The sequence below is a fragment of the Cololabis saira genome, chromosome 15 (assembly GCF_033807715.1).
Source record: "Cololabis saira isolate AMF1-May2022 chromosome 15, fColSai1.1, whole genome shotgun sequence".
NCBI lineage: Eukaryota > Metazoa > Chordata > Actinopteri > Beloniformes > Belonidae > Cololabis > Cololabis saira.
In genome coordinates this window covers 7,774,168-7,800,977 of record NC_084601.1, presented here as the reverse complement: position 1 = coordinate 7,800,977, position 26,810 = coordinate 7,774,168, and the positions used below count along the sequence as shown (strand labels likewise).

Genomic DNA, 26,810 nt, shown 5'->3' with positions numbered 1-26,810 from the left:
ATTTTTCTCCGAAGTCAGAGAGCAGCTTTTTTCAGATACAGAGCTTGTCACTTCAGGACAACGCATCACCTCAAGAATAATCTCCAGATCACTTTGGGGTGCCTGTAACAAAGACTGAGCGAACGTCACACAAAAATGAGAGGTGCCCTTTGTGCAATAAAACACTCGTGATGCACTAACCTTTCTTTCTTAAAAAAAAAAAAATTAAAAATGGACATATTTTGAAATGAAAACACATTTCTTACAACAGGCACTTATTTTTCTGAGGAATTCAAAAACAGTCTTTTATACACATTTAGTGTGATTTCTTCTCCCTGAAATGTGATTTAATAAAGAAAAAAAATAGAATTTGCTAAATGAAAGGCTCAAAATGAAGAAAAAAAAATAAATCACCTAAAACCAAGTAATATTACATCTTGTATGAAATTGCTCAGTGACAGGCCGACAACCGTTAACGGGGACGGAAATAAACATAATAATCCAAATACTGTTAAACCTCTGAAATTAAGAGGCTATTTAAATCACCTTTTAACGTTTGATCTTCCGCAAATATAACTTCATTTAAGCAAGCAAATCATACACATTATTCCATCAAAACCTGTTTCCTTAACCTGATTTAGAAAATACATCCTTAGAAGTCTATTGCTTTAGTCAAGAGCATGCATATCTTTGAAGTGCAAAACAAATGTAAATAAAAACATTCAGTGGTTCAGATAGGAAAATCCTACTACTTCAAATATTTCACTTAGCACAACAAATACCAATATGGCACACATTTACTGCAAACAGACACACAAACAAACAAATTAAAGCATTAAATACTCTGACAGCTCAAATACAGTGCAGACTGATGACAAGTCCCAAAAAATTAAATACATGAAGTCAGTACTGTTACATTATTGATTGTGTTTGGAACAAGGAGGACCGTGTCTGTACAAACAAAGCCACAGTGACGACATTTTAACCTTCAACCCTTCTGGAAATGGATTCTTGTTCCTTAAGTTACTTATCAGAACTCATTCACTCTTTCATATGTATAATACTGCATTGCACCAAAGAGGGAGTAGAAAACAGATAAGAGGAAGGAAAAATAAGTCAGTTTGAAGGTATGGCGAAATTTGAAAAGGAGAAAGTGTTTTAAGCCTTACCTTATAAAACAAAACTGGACTTAAAATACAAGGTTGGCTTGGCATACACACAGAGGGAATTAAATGAACTTCATTTAGGCAGGCAGGACCTGGTCTATCCTGTACTCGCTCGGCAGTGGTTCATATTTGCTGCACCTGATTAGTGTGCATTTTTAAAAAATCCACAATTCTGGATAAGATCACTGTTGCAACAAGGGTTTCAACTTTTGCATTGAGTTTAAAATAAAATATATCAAGTATAGGGGTTGTATTAAAATGCATTTTTTTTTTCTGGAATTAATTTGCTTTTGTGAAGAAACTTGTCACACATGTGGAATGACTTCCTCCTAGAAATATAGAAAGCTGGTCACCTTTGTCAAGGATTACACTGCAAAAACTCAAAATCTTACCAGGAATATTTGTCTTATTTCTAGTTAAAATGTCTCATTTTTAGTCAAAAAATCTCATTACACTTAAAACAAGAGTTGTTACCAGAAAAATAACTTATTTGACAATTTTCACCTGTTTCAGGTACATTTTCACTTGAAACTTTTTGACTAAAAATGAGACATTTTAACTAAAAATAAGACAAATATTCTTGTTAAGATTTTGAGTTTTTGCAGTGTAAATGTTTGAATTGAGGCCCACACAACAAAGAGATGATGCTGGTGGTCCAAAGGTTTAACAACATCATAAGCTGACTGAAGTGTAAAATATATGTCCTATGAAAGTGGACTATAACTTAAAACCAAACACTTTATGTTTAAAAGATCCAGGATAAATTACCAACATACTGTGGAAGCTGAAAGGCCTATATTTTAGCCGTGTGTTTTTATCACCTAAGGTTGCTTTTCACTGTCACTGGGTCTTGCTGCAGGTTGTGTCTTTGTGTAGGAAAATCTGTGTCTTTATCCAACGCTATGTGGTGCTCCCGTATTGAATAATGTAGTAGTCGTGGACGTACATCAGCACAGCTATGGGCTGTCCGATGATGAGGGAGATCCACACAGCTACGTTGCCGTAGTTACCGTTCAGGTAGTGACCCACCAACCAGGCCAGAGGAACCTGATGGAGGAAACGTCAGGTCAGTTTAGGATTTATGCAGAGCGTTGGAAAGAGACTGTACCGTATTTTCTGGACTATAAGCCGCTACTTTTTTTCATAGGTTTTGAACCATGCAGCTTATACAAACTATTCTGTGGATTTTTCTTCCACCGCTCGGGACGCTCTAACCGGAATTAGAATCAAAACTAAGACAAATTAAATGCAAAGAAGAATACGCTACTGCTTCCTTAGCAGATAGAAGTAGGTAGAAGCAGATTTCAAACAGATAAATAAATACTGGTTATTTTCTCTTGGTTCTGTCCCGTTTTAATCAGCAAAGTAGCTGCCGTGTTAAAAGACACTGTTAGGAAAGGATCTATTTAGGTACAAACATGTACATCATTTACAGTTCAAAATGGTTCAGTACATGTAGTAAATATCTAATCTAACAAATATCTGCGGCTTGCATATCTTTTTTTTTTTTTTTTTAAATAGAGCGGATGCGGCTTATATGCAGGTGCGGCTTATAGTCCAGAAAATATGGTAGGTAAAAACAGCAGCTTTCTAGAGAGTGATGGAGAGTTTCCTGTCTTTTACCTGAGCCATCATTCCCATAAAGGCCCAGAGGCGGAACATCTTCAGGGGAACACTCACTAGATACTGAGAGGAAGGAGATTTATTTAATGCATCTAGTGTGTAAATGAGAAACAAAACAACACATTCCTGATATTGATACCCAGATTACATTTCTATGAAGTTGTACTATTACAAAAGCAAGGAACAGAATTTTGTGTCACTTAGATTTGACTGAAGTCAACATTTTTATCAATTTTATGTGACCATTTTATCTTCATTGTGAAGAAAGTGGTGGAATAATCATTTGGAAAATAATGACTAAAATGCAAACATAAACCATTCAAGGACCTAAAGACTCTTTTACCTCGTGAAAGAAGGCAGAAACCAAGAAGACAGCCGTTTGTGCCCAAAACTTGTTGATTCCCCTCCTTAACATTGGCTTATAGAAATGTCTATGTAAAAATAGACATAAACAGACAAATCATCATGACTCTTTAAATTTGTAATTAACTTATAAATCACCTTTTTGTTACTGTTTAGCCTGATATCATACTTTACATACTACAACAAAAGTGGGAGCCCAGACAACAAACAAGGTGTCCGTGTTCAAAACACTTAAAGATTTCATCAGAACTCTCACCGAAGGCACCACTTGTGAACTGGAACATTCCAGTTGGCCCAGAAATATGTTACACTCTCAGAGTTCCTGAAATCAAACAGACAGAAGATTACACCTCTAGACCATGATGTGCACTGAGAGCAGAGCTCCAGCATTCAGGTGTCTGACACGTGGTCTTTCTGATCATTCGCAGGACTGTACAACAACATGAATTAACTGATATTATCACATTTAATTTCTTAAATATAATGAAAACACTGTAATTTACTACGGAGTATTAGGGCCAAACTAAGACAAAAAAAAAAAATGGAAATTACGAGAATAAAGTCGTAATATTACGAGAATAAAGTTGTAATATTACAACGTTATTCTCATAATAATAATAACACTTTATTCTCGTAGTATTCCGACTTTATTCTCGTAATCTTACGACTTTATTCTCGTAATCTTACGACTTTATTCTCATAATATTACGACTTTATTCTCGTAATATTACGACTTTATTCTCATTGTATTATGACTATTCTCGTAATTTCCAATTTTTTTTTGTCTTAGTTTGGCCCTAATACTCCGTTGTAGTAATTTTTCTTAAATCTGAGTGATGATTTCCTGCAGAGTATGCTGCTGCTGTTTATGTATTTTGTTTGTGTTTGCAGGACTCCACGTGTGATTGTGTGTCAGTAAATACTGCAGGATCTCTTCTCACCACCAGTCCCGGTAGAACTCCCGGTCTCCAAACTTCAGCAGCTCTGCCACAAAGTTCATAGAAGAGTGGAAAAACCAATAAAAGAACATTAACCATATGAGATGGTTAGGCACCTGGGAGAAGAGAGGAGGAGAGAGGAGCAGAGAGGAACGGGTGTCTGGGTCGTTAGGGTTACACTATTGTTGCTACACCTCTAATAACATGTCTTATACATTTATAATAATCCATAATGACCTTATACTCACAGCTAGTTTCAGTAGTCGCTCCACCATCCGAGAAAAGTCCATTTCCTGTAAGACACAAATAATAAGATAAATTCTCATCTTATTGCTGTTCCTCTTAACACGTAAAGACTGCTGGTTTATGGTTATGTGGTTATGTGGTTATGCGTACCTGGAATGGTTTCACCGAGTTCTGAATAGTGGGAACCATCCACTGAAACACAGACATTTGAATCATTTTGTTTAATTTATGCGAGTAAAATTAGTGTAAAAATATTTCAGAAATTAAATCTGTAGGAAATGAAAACAACAGAAAGTAGTCTGGATCAAAAGCCATGTTTGTTACTTAACATTAACAATAAAAATTGAATAGAGAGCTGTTCAGGTTATGAATGTGAGAGACAAAAAAAAAAAAAAGGAAATAAAAATACTTTTGTTCTGTAACTATATTTATGGAAACTGTGTGGTGCATCACTGAATCAAATTACAATTTGGATTTAGCAGCGATGCCTCACCAGCCAAAGCCTCATGATATAAGCTGCCAACGCCTCCCTTTCACAGCCATTTCTACCGGTACAGAACATACCAAACCAATGGTGATGGGGTTAGGGCGGGATTTATGCAAGAGCCATTCTCTGGAAACCAAAGCCAGACTATTGTTTGTATCGAAGGCAAATAATCAAAACGCCTGGTCAGGTTAATACCCAGAGTCACCACCGTATACGATCATTCTTACTTTAAAGAGACAAGCTAAGAACTCTGCTTTCTGTTGGTATTTGCCAATTTGAGGTGGAATTAAGAGCCAATCCCAATACACCCCCTACTTTCTACCACTAGCCCTAAAAATGAAGCCACAAGGGGTAGGGCTTTGTAATGTTCCCTAGGGATTGGGACACCACTTGCTACGTCACTGCGTGGTTTACGTTCGGGTACGTAAGCGACTGCGTAGTTACGTTTGCACATACGTCACACCATATCAGGAAGCCCAGAGATAAAAGCTGTTTTAATTTCCGCTGTAGCGCTGTTAATATGCCACTTTATTAAGTTTTAATATTTTTTTGCGGCGTAAAAGTAACCGTTAAGATCCCCAACCTGGGCTCAGTTTATCCAAATAACACCTGTTAAGAAATTTGATCTGATGTTTTCGGGGAATGAGAAGAGCCGCCGGCGATTTATGGCTCCACGTTAAATCAACGCAGAGCCTACGGCGTACGACACGCAGTGACGCGTAACCTACGCCGTAGGCTCTGCGTTGGTGTAACGCGGAACCATAAATCAGCCTTTATTCTGGCGAGATCTGAAAAGATCTGAAGAAGGCTTGCGCCGAAACGCGTGGGTCTCTGCTCCCATGTTTTTACACTTATTAGCCATGTTTCAATAAAGGCTTTTTAATATTTTTTCACGAGAAGAGTGCCTTGGACTCCCTTTTTTGACTAGAGATCTGAAAAGACTTCGCAACAACGAGCAAGCAAGTGATTATGTACATTCACCGAGTGAATATTATGAAAGTAAAATATATATTTCTCGCTAGAAATGTAATCAAAACGCATTTTTATGCAGAAACTAACTCAAAATATTGATTTTATTCACTAAAAAATTAGAAATGTCCGCCATGTTTTTTTGTTTGATTCAGTCTGCAAATGATGACCTAAAGCATTCTGGGAAATTTTCTCAGGCCCTCGGTCGGCGAGTCAGCATCTGAAATCCCTAGCTATGAAGGGCTAGATTCATACACACTAGCCATAGATATGTCCACTAGCCCTAGATGCAAAGAGGAATTGGGACACCACTACCCTCACGGGAACGCACAAAATTTAGGGGTAGGGATGAAAAGTAGGAGTAGGACTGGCCCTAAGTTGATTCAACTTCTAAAATGCTACTGTCTGCTATATTAATTGACATTTTCTTGTGTTGTTTACATGCGTCAGCATTGCTTGCACTGTGTGAGTGTATTAAGTAAACATTTTACTTACCTGCTGTATCAATCCCACCAACAACTGCATGAGAAAAAACTGAAAAAGAGAATAAGTTATGGTTAAACAAGATATGTACATTTTTCTATGAGGTGCCGTGAGGGACATAATTCTGAATTACTGTTCATAAACACATATGAAATCCAAAACCTTTTATACACACAGGTGAAATGCTCTTACACATACAACTGGAAATGTTCATAAACACATATGAAATCCAAAACCTTTTACACACTATACTGAAAACCTCTCACACTCACTTGTGAAATCTCTCATACACACAGGTGAAATGCTCTTATACATACAACTGGAAATGTATCCACTCACATATACAACTGAAATGTGCTCACAGATACTACTGAAACGCTCTTACACAAACTAGTGAAATCCTTTCATACAAACTAGTGAAATCCTCTTATACTCACTAGTGAAATCCTCTTATACTCACTAGTGAAATCCTCTTATACTCACTAGTGAAATCCTCTTATACTCACTAGTGAAATCCTCTTATACTCACTAGTGAAATCCTCTTATACTCACTAGTGAAATCCTCTTATACTCACTAGTGAAATCCTCTTATACTCACTAGTGAAATCCTCTTATACTCACTAGTGAAATCCTCTTATACTCACTAGTGAAATCCTCTTATACTCACTAGTGAAATCCTCTTATACTCACTAGTGAAATCCTCTCATACTCACTAGTGAAATCCTCTCATACTCACTAGTGAAATCCTCTCATACTCACTAGTGAAATCCTCTCATACTCACTAGTGAAATCCTCTTATACTCACTAGTGAAATCCTCTTATACTCACTAGTGAAATCCTCTTATACTCACTAGTGAAATCCTCTTATACTCACTAGTGAAATCCTCTTATACTCACTAGTGAAATCCTCTTATACTCACTAGTGAAATCATTTCATACTCACTAGTGAAATCCTCTTATACTTTCTAGTGAAATCATTTCATACTCACTAGTGAAATCCTTTCATACTCACTAGTGAAATCCTCTTATACTCACTAGTGAAATCCTCTTATACTCACTAGTGAAATCCTCTTATACTCACTAGTGAAATCCTCTTATACTCACTAGTGAAATCCTCTTATACTCACTAGTGAAATCCTTTCATACTCACTAGTGAAATCCTCTTATACTCACTAGTGAAATCCTTTCATACTCACTAGTGAAATCCTCTTATACTCACTAGTGAAATCATTTCATACTCACTAGTGAAATCCTCTTATACTTTCTAGTGAAATCATTTCATACTCACTAGTGAAATCCTCTCACAAACACAACTGAAAATCCTCTCACAAACACAACTGAAAATCTTCTCACACACAGTGGTGAAATCTTCTCACAAACACAACTGAAAATTTCAGTTGAAACGGAAGTGGGTTGGTTAGCGCGATTTTATTTATTTTTTTCCCCCGGCAGTTATTTTGATTGCTTGATAGAGCAATCTTTTCTCAGCAGCCGAAAACAACCGACTGAAGAAAGAACTTTACTCAATAATATTAGCTTCAGCAGAGACCTCTGGATGAGCCTCACGTCACTTTTCCCATCACGGTGTTCTGTTTGATGCTACCCGTCGAGAAATGCTACTTTGTGGTTCTGCGCCATGATTGATTCACATGAGCAAGATTAAGTCTAATAAAGTTCCTAAATGTCGGTTTCCATTTTTATATTAATTGCCCAGCCATAGTGCTTTGTATTGTATTATTAATTTAAATTAATGTATATCTTTAATTTGTTTGTAGGTGCAGTGCGAGTCCTGCAGTAGGTGGGCACATTTTGAATGTATCCACTATGACAAAGTCTCACATTATAAGTGCCAGAAATGTGGCTGAACTACTCTGTTTGGCATTTTGTTGTTGTTTGTGTTCTTTAACTTTTATTTATTATTGTTATTGTTATTATGTTATTAAATGTAATTTTCTGAACTTAGCACTCTTCTTTTGAAACGACAAATTGAGACAATTTGTTTGTTTGTGTGCCTTTACTTTTATTTCTTATTATTTTATACTTATTATCAATCCAAAAATAGTGATCACAAAATGGATAAATTGGGGGGTGTAAGTATGCTGACATTCATCCTGCAGTGGCAGTGAGGTGATTAGTATCTTACCTGAATGCATTAAGTGACGGGAGCATTATTTGATAGGATGTTACTGGACTATCAAATTATGCTACCATTAAATAGATTTAACATGGATGATATGGGATGTTGAGTATTTGATCCTTCAAAATACACTACCCATGACATGAATTGCATTACACTTTGTGAACATTATATGATAAAGAGAAAAAAAAAACTATGTTATCACTTTATTTGATATCCATTCCGTTATTGGCCTTTATTTAACCAGGCAGGTCATTAAGAACACATTTTTATTTACAATGACGGCCTGGCAAGAGACAAGGACCACTTGGGGAAAAAGGACGTGGGCTAGGGAGTAAAACAGTAAAATTGTAGCTCTACAAAGGTAGAAAACCATTAGGTAGCATTTTTTGATATGGTAGCAAAACTCGATAGACAGATGCTATCGGTTTATGCGGTGGTAGCATTTTTCGACGAAGCAGCAGAAATCGACAGAACAGCGGCACCGGCAGCTTTCTGCCAGTATTCCATGTGCGAAAGCACTTTTGGGTTTGATAACTTGGTGTGTATCCTCTCAAAACTGTAGTTGTTGCCGTTGCTAACGGGATGCTATGGGATGCCGTGATGGGAAAAGTGACGTGAGGCTCATCCAGCACACCTGCACTCGCAGTCACCGGGGGGGCGGGGCTGTAGCCCCGCAGTTGGAACACTGTACACGGTCCTTATAGTCTCTGCTGAAGCTAATATATTATTCAGTAAAGCTGTTGCTTCAGTCAGAGTTGTTGTATGCTGCTGAGAAGATATTGCTATATCTATCAGTCAAAATAACTGCCAGTAAAAAAAAAAAAAAAAAAACATCGCGCTAAACAACCCACTTCCGTTTCTAATGAAATTTTCAGTTGTGTCTGTGAGAAGATTTCACCACTGTGTGTGAGAGGAAAAAGTTTCAACTGTATATATGAGCAGATTTCACTAGTTTGTGTAAGAGCGTTTCAGTAGTATCTGTGAGCACATTTCAATTGTATATGTGAGTGGATACATTTCCAGTTGTATGTATAAGAGCATTTCACCTGTGTGTATGAGAGATTTCACAAGTGAGTGTGAGAGGTTTTCAGTATAGTGTGTAAAAGGGTTGGATTTCATATGTGTTTATGAACGCTAATTCAGAATTATGTCCCTCACGGCACCTCATATTTTTCCATCTGCTGTGATAACACTTGGTTAGGGTATTGACTGTCATGTTGAGGTTTGTTATCGTTTTCTCTCACCATTTCAAAAAGTCTTCTTATCAGGAAACTTGTGCGTATTCGAGAAGACCGTGGGAAGTTGAGCTGATAGCAGAGAGTTGGGGCAAAAACAAAGTAGTATATGTCTGAAAACAAATAAATCAAACTGTCATTCGTTGGTAAATGGATATACAATACAACAGCTGGTGAAGAACATTCTGAAATTTATATATGAAAAAAAAGGTTAATAAAATCATCTAAATGTGAATCCAATTCATATGATCATGATATGTCATTGTTGCACTATCAGGGCTGATGTGTAAGATACTACATGGCCATTTCATTAGTTTAAGTTTAAATTCTAACTTTTTGTGATGGTCTGTAATAGTTTAGAGCTGAAATCCAGATCTTCAGGACCTTCTGTCCTAAAGCGTTGGTTTGAGCAAAGAAACATCTAAAAACATACAGAGCAGGAGTTCCTGAGGACTGGACTGAAAAACCCTGGCTGTGACTGCAGTGGTGCACGGTTACCTCTGTGTGTGAGGTTTCCTGGGTAGGTGACGTTTGAATAAACCGCTGCCCCGTTAGACCCCGACACATCAGGACCTGAAAAACACAGCATTTGGAATTTCAGTCGTGCTTTCTCCCAGTGATCACACTGCATTTCATTTCCAGTCAATCGCTGTAAACCACATGGAGCCTTGAAATTCTCAAGATACACAACTTTGTTTTCACCACGACACAAAAGTATGAGACAGGAACCTTAAGTTTACTATTTCACCATAAGATGGCGCTGCAAAACAAAAAATAGAAATGAACATGATCTGGTAAGAATGCAGACCTTGTATGTGGATTATTATTAACTCATGAAAAGATAAATGGTTTTTCAACTCAGTCAACACATTTTCAGATGTTCTGCAGTTTGAGTTCTCCACTAATAGGGAACGTGAGCTGGTTCAGACCGTCGTCAGACAGGTTAGTTTTACCTTACAGATGATGTGTTAATGAAATAGTAATCACTTACATGAATATGATCGTGTCCGTTTTTTGGCTTGGGTTTGTCGGATTTCTCTGCACCACCTATTGGTGTCTTGGTAAGAGTACAGCTTGAGTAACAGCACGGTGTAGTAACCTAAAGAGATCACACCCCCCACTGGCACACACATGCAGAAATGTCAGTCCTTAACTGGGTAAAAATGATGCATACATGTATATACAGTAATATAATGAAAAGAGCATTATTTGGTGCATTTCTCTGCATATCAAATAAAATACCTTTGAAAAACTTTTTTATTTCCTTAAGAAGTCAAAGATCTTTGAATGGAAAAAAAAAAATCCTATTCTTTTGTGTTCATGTTTAAATATATGCATACATAAAAATATCTATTGCAAGATGCCGAATATCACACAAGGTCAACATCTCAGGTGGCTCATATCCACTTTTGTCTAAGAACTATTTTTAAGAAAACTCAAATATCCTATCTCCAAAAATTAGAATATTCTGGGAATCTTAATCTTAAACTGTAAGCCATAATCAGCAATATTAAAATAATAAAAGGCTTGCAATATTTCAGTTGATTTGTAATGAATCCAGAATTTATGACATTTTTTTTTTTTTTTTTTTTTTTTTTTTTAAATTGCATTACAGAAAATAAAGAACTTTATCACAATATTCAAAATTTCTGAGACAGTCCTGTACTTTATATACAATGTACACTGGTGTATTTAGCCGTACCAGGGGTCATGGAGGTCACAGTGAGAACTGTGGCGGAGGGGAAGACCAACAAGCATGTCAGGTTGAAAACGTGAACAATCCATCCTGTTCTTTCAGAGATCCTACCCTGGAAACAGGAGACAAAAGGTAAAAGTGAGTATGGATTCTTTCTTTAAAAGATCACAGTTTATTGTTTTTTTTTGGTCAGCCATTATCTGGATAATACACGCTAATCTAATCAGGATCAGCAGTGGTGACCTTATCTGACTTGAGAGGAGACGTAAAAAGGATGTTTGCTTTACTCTGAATACTCCATGAACTGTGAAGCACGTGTCTTAAACAAACTATGATACCACTATTAAGAGTGAAATCAGTATTTGTGTGGGACAAACACGGACATTACTGTGAGGACTCACCACAGACAACCGCCGCTCCGTAAACAAGGTTGCTAAGATGAACACGTTGGACACTGAAACACAGGCAGATTCATGACGTACCACTACACAAACATGTGAACAATCACACTTTATAACAGTTAATTGAGTAAAAATAAGTTTTACTTCTAACTGCTCCTTTTCGGACACTGTTTTTTTCCCTGTCTGTATTACATTTTTGTTGCTTTTTTTCTGTATGTTTTGAATTTGTTTTAAAATTTTATATTTTTCCCTTATGTGTTCGAAATAAACAATTCAATCAATCAAAAATGATCTGAAAAGATTTCTCACACTGCAAAAACTCAAAATCTTAACAAGAATATTTGTCTTATTTCTCGTTAAAATGTCTCATTTTTAGTCAAAAAATCTCATTACACTTCAAACAAGACTCATCACTCAAACAAAAGTTTTCACCTGTTTCAAGTAGTTTTCACTTAAAATAAGTAGAAAAATCTGCCAGTGGAACAAGATTTTTTTGCTTGTAATGAGAAGATAAATCTTGTCCCATTGCCAGATTTTTCTACTTATTTCAAGTGAAAATTTACTTGAAACAGGTGGAAATTGTCAAATAACCAGTTATTTTTCTGGTAATGACTCTTGTTTTAAGTGTAATGAGATTTTTTGACTAAAAATGAGACATTTTAACTAGAAATAAGACAAATATTCCTGGTAAGATTTTGAGTTTTTGCAGTGCAACTACCGGTAATAATCCAGGAAATACAGATACAAAGTTTGTTTTGGTCCTTCAACTCTGTCCAGCTGTGGTTGGATCACTCATCTTCCGTCACTTCAGGTGTAAACAAGACTCAAGTCATTCTCCTTCTGTTTTTATTACTGCAATTTAAATCAGAGATCCATACCAATGATGAGGCAAGCTGCAGGCCAGCTATAGGGGTCCTTTAGGAAAATAGACACCACTTGGATAGGGTCCACCAAGATGCCGTACCTAAAGACAGACCAAAAATAAAAGGATTATTTCTCATAAATAGATGTGAACTTGCATTTGGATTTGAATCATATTGAGGTGAAGGTTTTGGAAGACTTTAGTTTCTTCCTATGGCTACTCTGGATGGTCTAACAATGGGACTACTTTAAAAGCACGAAGCAACAGGATTATCTCCAGAACTGCCAGTGACAAAAACAACCCACCTCATCTAGATGAAGGCCAGAAATGAGGACATAAAAAGAAATGATTGTCAGAATTTAAAGTTTGCGTGGATGTCATATTGAATAAAAGTTATTTTAAAACAGAAACGGACGCCTGTTTTTTTAGGTTTTTTCTTCATGACATCAAAACTAATAGTAGATTAAGAACAATTCTGTGTTTTGAAGTACAACAAAGTTTTAATCTAGGTGGCCATCATAAAATAGGAATCCTGACGAGAGGTGAGTTAGTTAGACAACTGCAAAGAAGGGATTTAAAAGGTATTCGAACATGCCTCTATATCCACAAATCTATTATCTATACCTGCTTATTGTTACATGTTACATATGAACAGGTTTGTGTCCAAACGTCGACTCACTTTATAATGTTCTCCAGGAAGAGACGTGCGTTACTAAGCACCTGTGGAAAAAGGAGACAACACAAAACAGTGAATAAGGACATTTGCAAATCATGCAAAAGAAATATTCTTGAGTTTGAAGCTGTTATAGTTTGTCCTTTCACACACTCTGACCTTTCTTAAGAAGCTAAAAATGCTTTGCTATAAAGCTGGCTTATCATTTCGCTGTGTACGATTGCCCTGCAGATTTAACTGTTTGTTTTTTTTCCCCCACTTCTTATTCTTCTTTTTTTTTTGCCCACATGGAGACAATCCTTGTTCAGAGTAAAAACAGAAAAGTGGCTGCAGGAGAACATACAGGACTGTCTCAGAAAATTAGAATATTGTGATTTTCTGTAATGCAATTAAAAAAACAAAAATGTCATACATTCTGGATTCATTACAAATCAACTGAAATTTTGCAAGCCTTTTATTATTTTAATATTGCTGATCATGGCTTACAGCTTAAGAAAACTCAAATATTCTATCTCAAAAAATTAGAATATTCTGGGAATCTTAATCTTAAACTGTAAGCCATAATTAGCAATATTAAAATAATAAAAGGCTTGCAATATTTCAGTTGATTTATAATGAATCCAGAATGTATGACATTTTTGTTTTTTTTAAAAATTGCATTACAGAAAATAAAGAACTTTATTTATAATTTTCTGAGACAGTCCTGTACTGCAACTGCTCGCAAAACAGACAGACAGATGAGCACAGCTGAGAGAAGGGCATGGGAGTTTTGAATCGGATCATATCTCAACAGAATGATCCGTTTCGCGCCTAAACTGAGCAACATGCCCATGCAGCTTTTAAATCAGTTAAAAAGTATCAGGTAAAATTAGTTTATGATTATGTAAGTTCAAGGTTCAATGTTCAGCTTCATTTGTGAGATTAAACTAATTATCCACTCAACTTACAGTAGAAGGCAACACTAATAATATGCATTTTACCCTGGACAATACGACTGAAACCATATCTAAAAATCAGATGGTGTTTGATAAAAGCCCTGCTAAAGTAATCACTCCCTTTGGTTTGCCGAGACCCTACTGCGATGTGGTTCAGATCCAACAATGTCTCCTGTCCGCCACAGTAACCTTTGCCCCAGTAACTCAGTAACCTTCAGCACTGACAAAAGGATCATCATGTAGGGCAGAATGAATGAGGCGCTGGCCTTTACAACTCATTCAAAAACAGAATTGCAGTCAGATTTTGCAATACTTGAACTGTGTCACTGTATTTTCCATCACTCCTGCTCCCAGAGAGTAATAGAAAATACAGTGACACAGTTCAACTATTGTGCAAAGTCGGGAGCAGAGCAACAAATTGAACTGGAGCTTAAAAAAAAGAAGAAAAAAAAGAAAGGAGGACCAGTGCATCTCTACATTTATGTCAAAGTAAATTAAAAAAAAATTAAGAGTACAGTATTTGACACTTACTGCACAAATTTATAAAAAAAAAAAAAAAAAAAAAAAAAAAAAAATCAAATATCTGTGTCATACCAAAGCCAGCTACTATGATTAACAATTTACAAAAACATATTTTAGTAAGTCATGTCATGTCATGACAATCAAAAAGTATCCCAGTGCCCTTAGGTCAGCAAAAGTGGGTTAGGTTGGATGGTTGGGGAGGTAAAAATAGAGGCAGATATTGGAGTTGGCTGGACGTCAGACAGACATAAAGATGATCTCGGGCAGAACAGTTGCCACCGAAGCCGGAGTGATCCAGCATTTCCACTGATGTTTTATATTGCGTCTATGACAGATGTACTAGAACTAGTAACAGTCTCTTTAAACAATCTTTTTTCAGACTTTTTAGTGTCTGATTTTGATCTAGCATTAAAAAAAAAAATAATGATTTGAGTTCAGTGACATAAAGCAAACTACTTAATCATGATGTTGTGAAAGACTTCAATACTTTTAATCACTTATGTGGCACCTAGTTACATGTTGGTTTTAAAAAAAACAGATTGGGACTCTTCAAACATGTATACATTTGTACATCTTGAGGGAGCTTCACCAATGCATATGCATGAGTGTGTAAAGTGTATAGTACAATTGTGGATGTATCTCTTGTAAACTTTCTCCTGGAAAAAAGGATTCATATTGCTCTCATGTTTCTCACATGCAAACTGTCATGGGCATATTCTGAAAACTCCTTCAGCACGGGGACAAACAGCCCTTGAGCAGGGCTGCAAAAGGGCACCGGGAATTGGGTGTTAGGTTATTCTTCCAGTGTTGAGCATGAAGATGAAGGAAGATAAGTAAAATCTTTCCTTTGCAAAAACTTGTTTTCATCCTGTGGCTGATATTTTTGAAATCTAGCCAATAGTGTTGGTCATCAATGACAAATTACACAGCTATGCCTTTAAACACAGGCAAGAACTGTGGTTCTACTTCACAGTCTAACAGCCTTATCCCAATGACTTGCACTAAACAGTGAACAGTGTCAGCTGTGGTTTCACACATTCAAAAGATGGGATACATACTATCACAGAACTGCAAAATTGGGTTTGATTTGGATAAAAAGCCACAAACAAACACATTCACATATTAAAACACAAAGTTACACACTTACACACACACACACGGTGGAGATCAAGGTGTCTGCAAAAACAGGTGCACATGCTTTAATATACTCACTTAAATGTTGAAGAAGCTAATTTTCTAAACAAGGTCACATTTTATGGGGTAATTTCTGCCAGGCAGTATAGTTAACTGTGGTATAATTTGCGTACTACTACACAGCATGGAAACCTCAGTACTTCCAACTTTATTTTTCTTGCACAACATTACAATATAGAACAAATTCAATGTTTGGACCACCTACTCTGCAAGTATCCGGTGCTTACACTCTGGAATATACACTACCAGCTGTTTCAAAAGGAGAATACAAAGTATTCTTGGATGCAACTTGAGATGTTCAAACTATTTCCTCTTGCTAATACTTGCATGGTTAAGCTTTATAAACAATTGTCTTTTTCAGTGCTATTAACAATGAGGAAAAAAACAAACCCTGCTACACAGGTTTGGTTTTTTTTTTTAATTTTTAAGTCAGAATTAACTTTTTATTATTCTTGTCAAAACATGAACACATATGAAAGCAGCAAGAAAATTATGATGAAATAAAATAATGCCAGAGGATGAGTGAATTTTTAACTGCTTTTCCCTGCACCATACAGTCCTCCACATGTATTTCGGCAAGTGGAAAACTCCTACGATGGAGCCACCATTCATCGTCATATGTGCGCAAACTGGATCAAGTCTGAAAATACTTACAGTTATGAAAATTTTGCTTCTGAAATTCCCCCACCCTCCTTAAATAAAATTGGCCAGCAGCACAATAGTAGCTCAAACTGTCACAGAAAGACACTGCAACAGCTCCGCTATCCCAATCCCAGACTAACGTCAGACTACACTGTACAAGGGTAGTCTGGCATTTTTGCTTAAAGCATTCACAAAAAACACACTTCAGTGCTAGTGTTATTTTTTTGGAAGTCACATCAGCACATGAATACGGAAGCGTATTGCATTCACTTGAGAAAAAAAAATCTGCTGTTTTTCTGAATTAACGAGATAATTATCTCAGAATTCCGAGATAAGTTTTATTGGAAAAAAATAAATCTGCTGTTTTTCTGAATTAACGAGATAATTATCTCAGAATTCTGAGAAAAATGTTTAATGAAAAAAAATAAATCTGCTCTGTTTACAACCTGCTAGAAGCTCTCACGTGCTTATTCCTGAGGTGCCTGCACAAAGTCGACAAACTAATAACAATACCATCTATATAACTTAAAGACAAGAGTATCTCCCAATGTTTCAAACCAAAAGCAAAATAAAACTGGATTAAACTGGACAGGAACATGTTTGCTTCCATGAAATTGAGCTTCTTCACAGCTTCTTGCATGTTGTGAGGTATCTGGTTAATTCAGAAAAACGGAGCAGAATTATTTTTTTTTCATTAAAACGTTTCTCTGAATTCTGAGATAATTAACTTGTTAATTCAGAAAAACAGAGCAGATTTTTTTTTCTCAAGTGAATGCAATACACTTCCGTACTTGAACACATGGTTTTATTTGTTTAGTTTTTTTCTCAAACCTAATGTGCCTTTTTTACTTCACTTGTTCCATTCTGTGTTTTTATCTTATATACATTTTTTTTTATTTTCTACCACAGTATTTTATTCTATTGTACTTCTTATTGTATTCACATCGGACTCCTATGACTACAGAATTTGAATGAATAAAGTAATCTATCCATCTACAGTATCTATTTTACTCACCAGCATGACAACACACCAGTTGAGGATTCCTCTGTAGTTGCTGTAGCCGCTGTCTGAGCTCAGGAGAGACTCCTGTAGTACGTGACAGCTGCAGAAAGATACAGTCAAGAATTTAATAGTTCAGACGGTCAATCAAACCCTTTCTCTTTTTAACTGAAATAATTAATAATGAAATCATCAGTCACAGTTTGTCACTCTGGGGATGAAAAGAAGGGAACATACACTTTTTCCCTGCAGGGGACAATACAATTGGCTGCCTTAAGGTCAAACCCACAAACTAAATAAATAACTAAATGCAACTTTAGCGCTTGATTGGGATCTGAACTTCACCCAGGTTTGATGTATTTCATTGGCTAATCAGATTTAGACAATACTATTACATCAAAGCCCAGGACTGAATAAAAGATATCCAACATTAACACCTTCAGCTCCACCAAATTCCAAATCAGTAGTTGTTCAGAGAATTGTTATTAACTGCAAACTCTCAACAGCAGTCAATTTGAGAAAGAAATACGCCAGTGACACGCTACCAGTACTTTAATATTTTCATCTGCAAACCAGGAGATCTGACTTCTAATTTGCTCTCAATTTATATCCAAGTCAGTGAGTGGTCAGCCGAACAGGGATTCTTCCACAATAGTATTTATAATAATAATAATAGTAATAATAATAATAATAAAAGCTGTAAACACTGGTTTAAAGATAGCCCATATAAGCAAACAGTTCTTATATTTAGCCTCTGACAAAAGGAGATGACCGGGGCAGCAGCGATCGAGCTGATACAGGTTTCATGACGGGTACTACCTGCCAGCTGGTAGGTATATATCATTCCCACTTTCTATTTGCGGTGCAATCTTTCAACAGCCTGGAAAAATTCAACACATCACTTGAAGTGAAATTGTAGCTAAAAGCAGGATCAATTCCAAATGCCTGGAACTGACCTGGAACTGACCTGCAGAAGAAGGAGATCACAAGTATTTAATATGACTATGATTCCAATTAGCTTTGTGGGTGCTATTGTAATCTTGGTTTGCAGCAAGTGTGCTTCAGATACGTGCCCCTTAGGTCTTTTAAATTATAATAACTTGCTTCAAAGGGCTCGGTTTTATGTGTAACTTGCATCCAAATGTTTCAATGTTGGCTCATAGCTGAAGCAGAGATCTCAAATAAAAAGACGTACAGCATAAGTAGGAGCCGAGTTTAGAGGCTTTAGAAGTTCAAGAGATTCAAGAATAAAGATAGACTTTATTATCCCCCAGGGGGGCAATTTGTATTACAGACAGCAGGACAAGATAAAACATGGTTTGATCATAACAACATATATCAAACATACAAGACAGATTTTGCACAGGTGAGTTGTTGAACATGTTGGTCCTACATCTCATTGTATCTGCAGATTAAAGGAAGCAACCAAAACTCTTTAAAAACCAGATGACTTGGATCAGCCAAGATAGAATGGTCTTTTTTAAGGTTCTGCTTTGTATAGGCCGTTCAGATTATACAATGTCGCACCTGCAACATCGCCACATACTTTAACAAGATTAAAATGCCTACTCTTGTTTTTTTTAAGCTAACTAAACCAAACCAGCAGACAGATGCAAAGGCTAGCACAAATTTATTAAAATGTTTTAGCCAAATTGCAATGCTTATGGTAAAAATACAGACAATGTACTTTTTTGCATGCAGCATTATCCATAACCACCAGAGAGACGATTGCCAGATTCTTCCAAAAATCTACAGCAATCTCTTTAGTTTAGCTACATTGATTTAAAAAAAAAAAAAAAGGAAGACGTGCACCTGTCTAAAAACTCTGTCACCACAGGGCCGTGGTCAGGACTGGAGTCATCAGCAAATTTGATAATGTGATGACCTGGATGATGACCCTGGCAAGTATTTGTATAGAAAACAAATAAAAGTGGTCATAAAACACAACCCTGAGGTACTCCACTGAATTGATAAGGGACACTTAATAAAAGCCCATTGACATTCACATATCTAATGCGGTTTTACTTTCATCCACCACACTGTTGGACCTGGAAGTAAATTGGAGTGGGTCCAAATCTGCCTCAACTATCCTTATCTTTCACCAGTCTCTCACAGGTTTTCATTATTGATCAGGCCAGGGTTACAGGCTGATAATCAGCCTGTGTGTTTTAAAATGAGAGTACCACAGTATTTTCATATTGTGGTATTTTGTGACCAAAACATGTCAGATATTTTTTTTTTTTTTGAAAATTGTTGTGAAAACAAATAGTCATAATGTCCCATTTATATTGGACAGGAAGACACTTGAATTAATGTCAACTATTTGAAACTCCAGAACAAGTTTTGCTCCTGAGAGCTTCATCTCAATAACAAAGCAGAGCTTGGGTCTGCTGGCTCTTTTGCAAAATCCATTTTGCGAAACGTCGGGGTCATTGTGGACATTCTGTCCTCAGATACTCATGTTCAGCAGCTGACTCACTCAACTTTCCTCCATCTAAACATTACAAAGTTAAGACATCTTGTTTCTGGGGCAGAACATTTATTTTTGTTTCTTCAGAGTAATTCTCTTTTTACCTGTCTGGACAAAAAAATCCCTGAATAAGCTGCAGTTTTTACACTGCTGACATTTCTTATCACTATAATAGTGATAGTGAAAAGTTTTTAATCATTTGAATTGCTTTTTGTTTCATTGTTTTATTTCAAACCACTTTGTGACTGTTTGTAAAAGTTGCTCAATGAATGAGTTTTACTTAATGTGATTCATATAGACGCTCCATTGTAGCTTGACAGGAATAGAGGTGATTAAATCTTACACAGCATTAACACACAGTGAGTCAGCTCTTGGCTAAATCACTGCAATTCACTGTTTTTGATGAGATGGTAAATCTTTATTATTAAAAAGATTACACTACTGAGATACCGCCTTGCTGCCAAGGCCATGATTCATTCAAATATTTTACCCATAAATATATACTCAACTTTGATTGAAAAGTAAACAAGGAAGAAAGGCAAAGCAGTGTGAAAAGGGAAGGCAAAGTGACTGTACTCCCCAGGACGGATGGGAATCAAGAACTGGTTCTTGTTCAGAACTGGTTCCCACTGTTTCAATTCCTTGGATTGTTTGCAAATTTTGCAAGCGATTCCCTGTTTGACTCCAGTGTGGGAATGTGGGAACAACACAACAACAGGGAACTTGCAATACTTGCCAAGTGGATATCTCGTCAAAGGGTTAGGGTTGCAGATTTGCAAAATGCCCTGTTTGATTGGATTTGTCACTGTCTGGCAGTTTTATTTTTGAGTGCTCAGTTCATATATCCTTTTTAAAAAGGAGAATTTTAATTTCTATTAGAAAAATCTTGGATATTCTCATGGAATTGGCACAGAATAATGTATGTGTATTTTGTTAATTTCTATAATATACCCAGCATGTTTAGAGTTTAGAGTTTATTAATTTAGCACAAAAAGATGCATGAAGCACTGCGCAAGGAGGGAACGAAGTTCTATAGCGAACTTGTACAAGGTTCCACCCCTGTCAAAAAAACAAAACAAAGGACAAGCAGACAGCATGCATGAGCTAAACAACAACAAAAGACAAAGATCAATAGCAACAGGAATTCAAGAACTTGAAACAACTAATAGTAAAAAACACAAAGAAAGAACAAAAAATGTGACAAAAGCAGAACAATGAGAAAGAATATATAATTAAAGGTCGATAAAATTAAAGGTCGAGTAGAGAAAGTAAATTAGGTTCCTGTGGAAAGTAAAAATTCCTTTAGGTTTAGAGTCGATACTTCAGAAAAAGAGGCGCTGATGGCGCATATCTAGAGGAGTGGGAGATCAATCTCAGAAACCTCTTCTGCAATAAGAGTAGTTTTCTTAGATGAGTCGGATAATTAGCTGCCCAAACAATGTTACAATAATTTAAATGAGGGAACAAGAAACTATAATATAGGGTTAAGTAAGCTGAGGAATGAATTAAAGGGAGAACTTTCCTCAAAATGCCTAGCAGCTTCATGGATCTTTTGGAGACGAGATCAATATGATTACACCAGTTGAGGTGTTCATCTAGAATAACCCCCAGAAATTTGGTTGAATTGACTTGAAGGATTTCATTACCATTTATTAGAATTTTGGCTAACTCCTTGGGATAGAACTTATTAATGTTACAAAAGACCATGAAGTTGCATTTATTGACATTGAGGGTCAGTTTGTTAAGTTGGAACCAGTGGGCAATTGAAGAAAGTTCATCATTGGCACATTTAATCAGAGTGGGAAAATCCTCATGAACAGCGATGAGATTAGTGTCATCTGCGAACAGGACAGGAAGAAATGTTTTACACATCATAGGCATATCATTGATATAAATTAAGAATAGCAAGGGACCCAAGATTGAGCCTTGGGGTACACCAAACAAGATTTTAGATTTTTTAGAAGAAAAGTCATTAAGATGGACAAATTGTTCTCTATTGGTCAGATAGTTTTTGAACCAGTTAAGGGCGGTTCCCGCCACACCATACCTGTAGAGCTTAGAGATAAGAATGTTGTGATCTACCGTATCGAAAGCTTTACTTAAATCCAGGAAAATTCCTAAGGCAAATTTTTTATCATCAAGAGCGTTGGAAATATTATTTTCAAGCTGGAGGAGTGCATGTTCTGTGGAATATTTTTTTCGGAAACCATATTGGTGTTTATATAATATATTGTTAATTTCAAAATGTTAAGATATTCTATGAAAGACCAGCTTTTCCAGTGTTCTGGGATCATCCAGAAGGCTTCCTAACCAGATGCCCAAGTCGCCACAGTTGACGCCTGGAGGAACAGCGACTCTACTCTGATTTATTATTGGATGAGTCGACTTCTGTATTGGAGAGTCCAGCAGCGCTTCAGAGGAAATCCATTTCAACAGCTGATGTTCACAGTATTGTTCTTTTAAGCCGGGCAGACACTGTGTGATTGTCGGCTCGTTTTGAAACGATTTTCCAGTCGTGCAACTATTTTTTGGATCGGGCCGGATTTCGACCCAATCGTTGGTCGTGCCTCGTACGTGGGGTAACGACGAGAGATTAACACCTCACGACGAGAGATTAACACCTCACGACGAGAGATTAACACCTCACGACGAGAGATTAACACCTCACGACGAGCTCCTGATCACGAATCGTGTGCTCGCAAGAAAATCAAACGTGTTTGAAATCCTGGTCGCTCCTCGTGAAGGAATCGCACAGTTGAAGCAACTACGACCGATTGGCCTCATCCTTTCACAGAGAGCATGCGCAATCTCTGATGTCACGTCAAAAACTATTATTTGTAGTTTAAAGTGTTGCAAATTCACATTACAAATCATGTTTTAATAGCCAATTCCTTGTCCAATCACGACGTGGTCTAATCTTTTTTGATTTATCGCCACACAGAATGGCACAAATTGCCAAGTTCGGGGGTTCCTCCTCTTCCACTTCTTTTTGACGTTGCAGTTCCAGTAACAGAAGTCCGACGTGAGGATTATGAACGTATAGTGTAAGCAGACGGGTCGCATCAGAGCATCGTACAGTGTGAGACTCATGGGCTGTGAACTTTTGAACTCAGCGATCTAGTCGTGCAGTTTGAGATGGGGCTGAATCAAACGATTTAAAATATCGTACAGTGTATGCCCAGCTTAAGTCACTACCCACAATTCATGACCATAGGTTAGGAACGGGTCAGACTAATGGAGCCTCAAAAAAAGTCAAGGGTTATCGGGGGTCCCACCATGAACCAAGTCCTGGGGGAGGGGGGGGTGATAGCTGGGCCTTTACCTGTGAGCTCCAGCTGGGCTCAGTCCAAACAAGACATTCCTGTGGGTTCAACACCAGCAAGAGGGGCCTTATGGATTGGGTGCAGTGTGATTTGTGCAGCAGCTGAAGGTGTAGGCTTTGCTGTGCTGACCCTCAGTTTCCAAAACTTCCTTCACTTGTTTGTTCTAGTGTTAAACTTTAATAAATTCAACTCTTTACAAGGTGGTTAGCTTTGTTAGGTAGTGCATATATCATAACTGATCAGGCTTAGAGCACTTATAGTAATTTACAGTGGCACACCAAAACAAAACAGACAAAATGTTCAAGGCCAACACTGTATGTACATTACAGTAACCAACTAAAACTCTATGACGATGACCAAACCAGCAGAGAAACGTGCAGAAAGAGGGGTAGCATGCAACCCCAGCATTGCAACAGCAACATGCAACAGGAAGATGTCAATACAATGTCTCACAAATGCCCCATCATAAAAATTGCATCACTTGATTTCAACAGAGCGTCTTCACAACTTCTAGTTAGAACTTGAAAAATGTAGAAATTCAAGTTCAATTCTTCAAGGTTTAATAAAGTTATATCAATATAGCTTCAATTTAAAGGAAATATTTATTTAAAGACAGATACGACTGAGGGAGGATGTTTGACAATAACATTAATGGCACTTATAGGGTAAGGGCAATACTATTGTGAATCCTGTCGAAACACCTTCTCTTTCCTGTACATTATCTGCTCTCCGGACACTCCCTGAATAAAACCTTACAACTCTGCTCTTTCTGTTAGACAAGAGACGTCCTTATCAATAAAGACTACCACGTGGCATACCTTCCTCCTACTATAAAAAAAACGGGAAAAAAAGAATATTATATGTTATATAGCCTACAATTTTTATTAATTAAATGTATATTAGTTTGGGTGTGTGGGGTAGTTTTTTTGTTTTGTTTTTATAACTCATTGATCTTACCGTATTAATAAAGTGACAGGTCAGTCCAAGCAATGGCCTACAAAAGCATGCTAAAGGGAATTTAAAAAAAAACCAAAACAAAACAAAAAACAATTTGTCTACCTAAGTAGCAAATGCAGTTATAGTTATAGCACTTTGTTAAACTGTTAAAACACTGTTAAAACTTGAAACAATGAATTATAAAGCTGGAAACATGTTTGGAGTGGAATAAGGAGAAGTTTTGTTTTTAAACTTCTGAATTAATCAGCTTTGAGGCTAAAAGCGATTACTTAAAGCATAATTATACAGCTCAAAGGGAATACAGAGTATTGGTTTCCACAGAAGTGGGTCAGTATTAGGCTTTTTAATGTATCTGATTGACCGCTTGAACTAATGGGCACCAACAGACGTGTATAAAACACCAACTCCCAACAGAATCCCCTTTCCCCACCAAATATCTGTAATTTCTAAATGTAGAAACTAAATCTGCTGCTGTCAGTCAACTTTCTGCAGCGCGTTTTTCCCATTTATAAACCTAAATTATGGTTCTGCGTTTAATCGACGGCGTAGCCTACGGCGTAAGGTACGCGGCGACGCGCACCCTACGCCATAGGTTCCGCGTCGGTGTAACGCGGAAGCATAAACCAGCCTTTACCTGAGTCTGTCGTGGATCTCCTCCAGCGCGGAGCGCGGCTTCTTGCTGCTGCGCGGGGAGCGCGGCTTCATCCCGTTGGGACTGGCATGGTTGGAGGAGCCGTCAGCCGCCGCTTTGCCTTGCCCTTTTGCAGGTTTATCTTTGGACTTCCCTCCATTGGCTTGTTTGGTAGAGACCCCTCCACCTCCACCTCCTCCACCTCCTCCACCTCCACCACCGCTGCCGGAGATGGTCGTCCTCCTGCTGCGAGCCGTGGGCCCTCGTATCTCTGCTGCCTCGCTCATGTCTGCGGCTTCAGTCCTGCAGCGTCTCTACCTGCCGGACATTTTTAGTAAAAGCAGCCGGCCCCGCTCGCGTCCCGCAGATGCCACCCACCCCCCTGCGTCGCAGCGAGGTCTAAGCGGCCAGTGACGGAGACGCCTTCATTGAAGGCGCGTCCTGTGCGCGCTGACAGCGTTTTTACAACTCGTAAAAGCTCAAGGTGCATTGGCCGGCCGGGTTGCCAGGTCTGTGTTTTCAGCACGCATCCCCCTCTAGAGCCCGGGCTCTTAATATAACTTCCGGATTAATGACTCATCTTTGATACATTTTTAAAATGAGCATACAGGACTGTCTCAGAAAATTTGAATATTGTGATTTTCTGTAATGCAATTACAAAAACTAAAATGTCATATCAAGATGTCATTCTGGATTCATTACAAATCAACTGAAATATTGCAAGCCTTTTATTATTTTAATATTGGTGATCATGGCTTACAGTTTAAGAAAACTCAAATATCCTATCTCAAAAAATTAGAATATTCTGGGAATCTTAATCTTAAACTGTAAGCCATAATCAGCAATATTCATAAAAGGCTTGCAATATTTCAGTTGATTTGTAATGAATCCAGAATGTATGACATTTTTGTTTTTTTAATTGCATTACAGAAAATAAAGGACTTTATCACAATATTTTAATTTTCTGAGACAGTCCTGTATATTTTCAATATATTTCAGTCCGTCCATCCATTTGTTCGTCATCTATAATTCCCTCAACAATGCAAAGAAATAGCAACGATTCCCGTTCAATCAAGACAGCATGGTGCCAGTCTTTTTTAGGACAAAACTGACTGGCTCTAATATGATTTTAATACCTGGAAGCAGTTTTGGAGTCCTGTATTTTGTAGGTAACTTGGAAATGGAATTTTCATTATCTTACTTTGGAAAAAACAACACTTCAGGTGTGTTTGGTCACGATATGATAATATGACACCGTGTCTGTGTCATATATCAGAACAATAAAAAAGACTAACAGACAGAGGCTATTTTTAAAATCGTCTCGTTGGATGTGTGTGTGTGCGTGTGTGTGCGTGTGTGTGTGTGTGTGTGTGTGTGTGTGAGAGAGTGAGTATGTGTGTGTGTGTGTGTGTGTGTGTGTGTGTGTGTGTGTGTGTGTGTGTGTGTGTGTGTGTGTGTGTGTGTACGTACGCGTGTACGCGTGTACACGTCTGCTTATTTTACAAATAATGTTTTTAGAATTGTTTTCAGGATACAGATGCAATTTTGTTGCACTTCTTGTGCAGTGACAATTAAGTTTGAACATACATTTGAAAATTTGTAAGATTTTTTCACAACCTTGATGGAAGACAGAAAGATCAAAGAAGATGGTCAGTAGAAAGTAGAATTAGATTAGATTAGATTAAATTAGAATGGAATTAGAATTTTGTCATACACTGGTCCGTGAACTGCGAAACAATGATGACATTTGTCTTTTGCAATCATGGTCATTTTGAGGCCAGTGTCGACCATATTTGTAAAAGAGGGTGAGTTTGGATTGTGATATTTGAAACTTGTGTGTGGACAAAAATATGTATCTTTGGGGCCTCATATCTG

General features: G+C 37.3%; 1 protein-coding gene across 1 annotated transcript; it reads right to left on the bottom strand.

The window, feature by feature from the left end:
• Window positions 1-171: 171 nt before the first annotated feature.
• Window positions 172-25,455, bottom strand: dgat1a (diacylglycerol O-acyltransferase 1a). Its single transcript, XM_061742377.1, has 17 exons — window positions 24,939-25,455; window positions 17,570-17,657; window positions 13,268-13,308; window positions 12,605-12,690; window positions 11,727-11,779; window positions 11,332-11,437; window positions 10,621-10,749; window positions 10,128-10,202; window positions 9,639-9,742; window positions 6,267-6,305; window positions 4,466-4,507; window positions 4,318-4,362; window positions 4,073-4,185; window positions 3,388-3,453; window positions 3,112-3,199; window positions 2,769-2,831; window positions 172-2,192 (listed from the first exon to the last, which is right to left on the bottom strand). Exons 1-17 carry the CDS (start codon window positions 25,220-25,222, stop codon window positions 2,046-2,048), a joined length of 1,569 nt encoding a protein of 522 aa, XP_061598361.1. The 5' UTR covers window positions 25,223-25,455; the 3' UTR covers window positions 172-2,045.
• Between the last annotated feature and the right edge of the window lie 1,355 nt (window positions 25,456-26,810).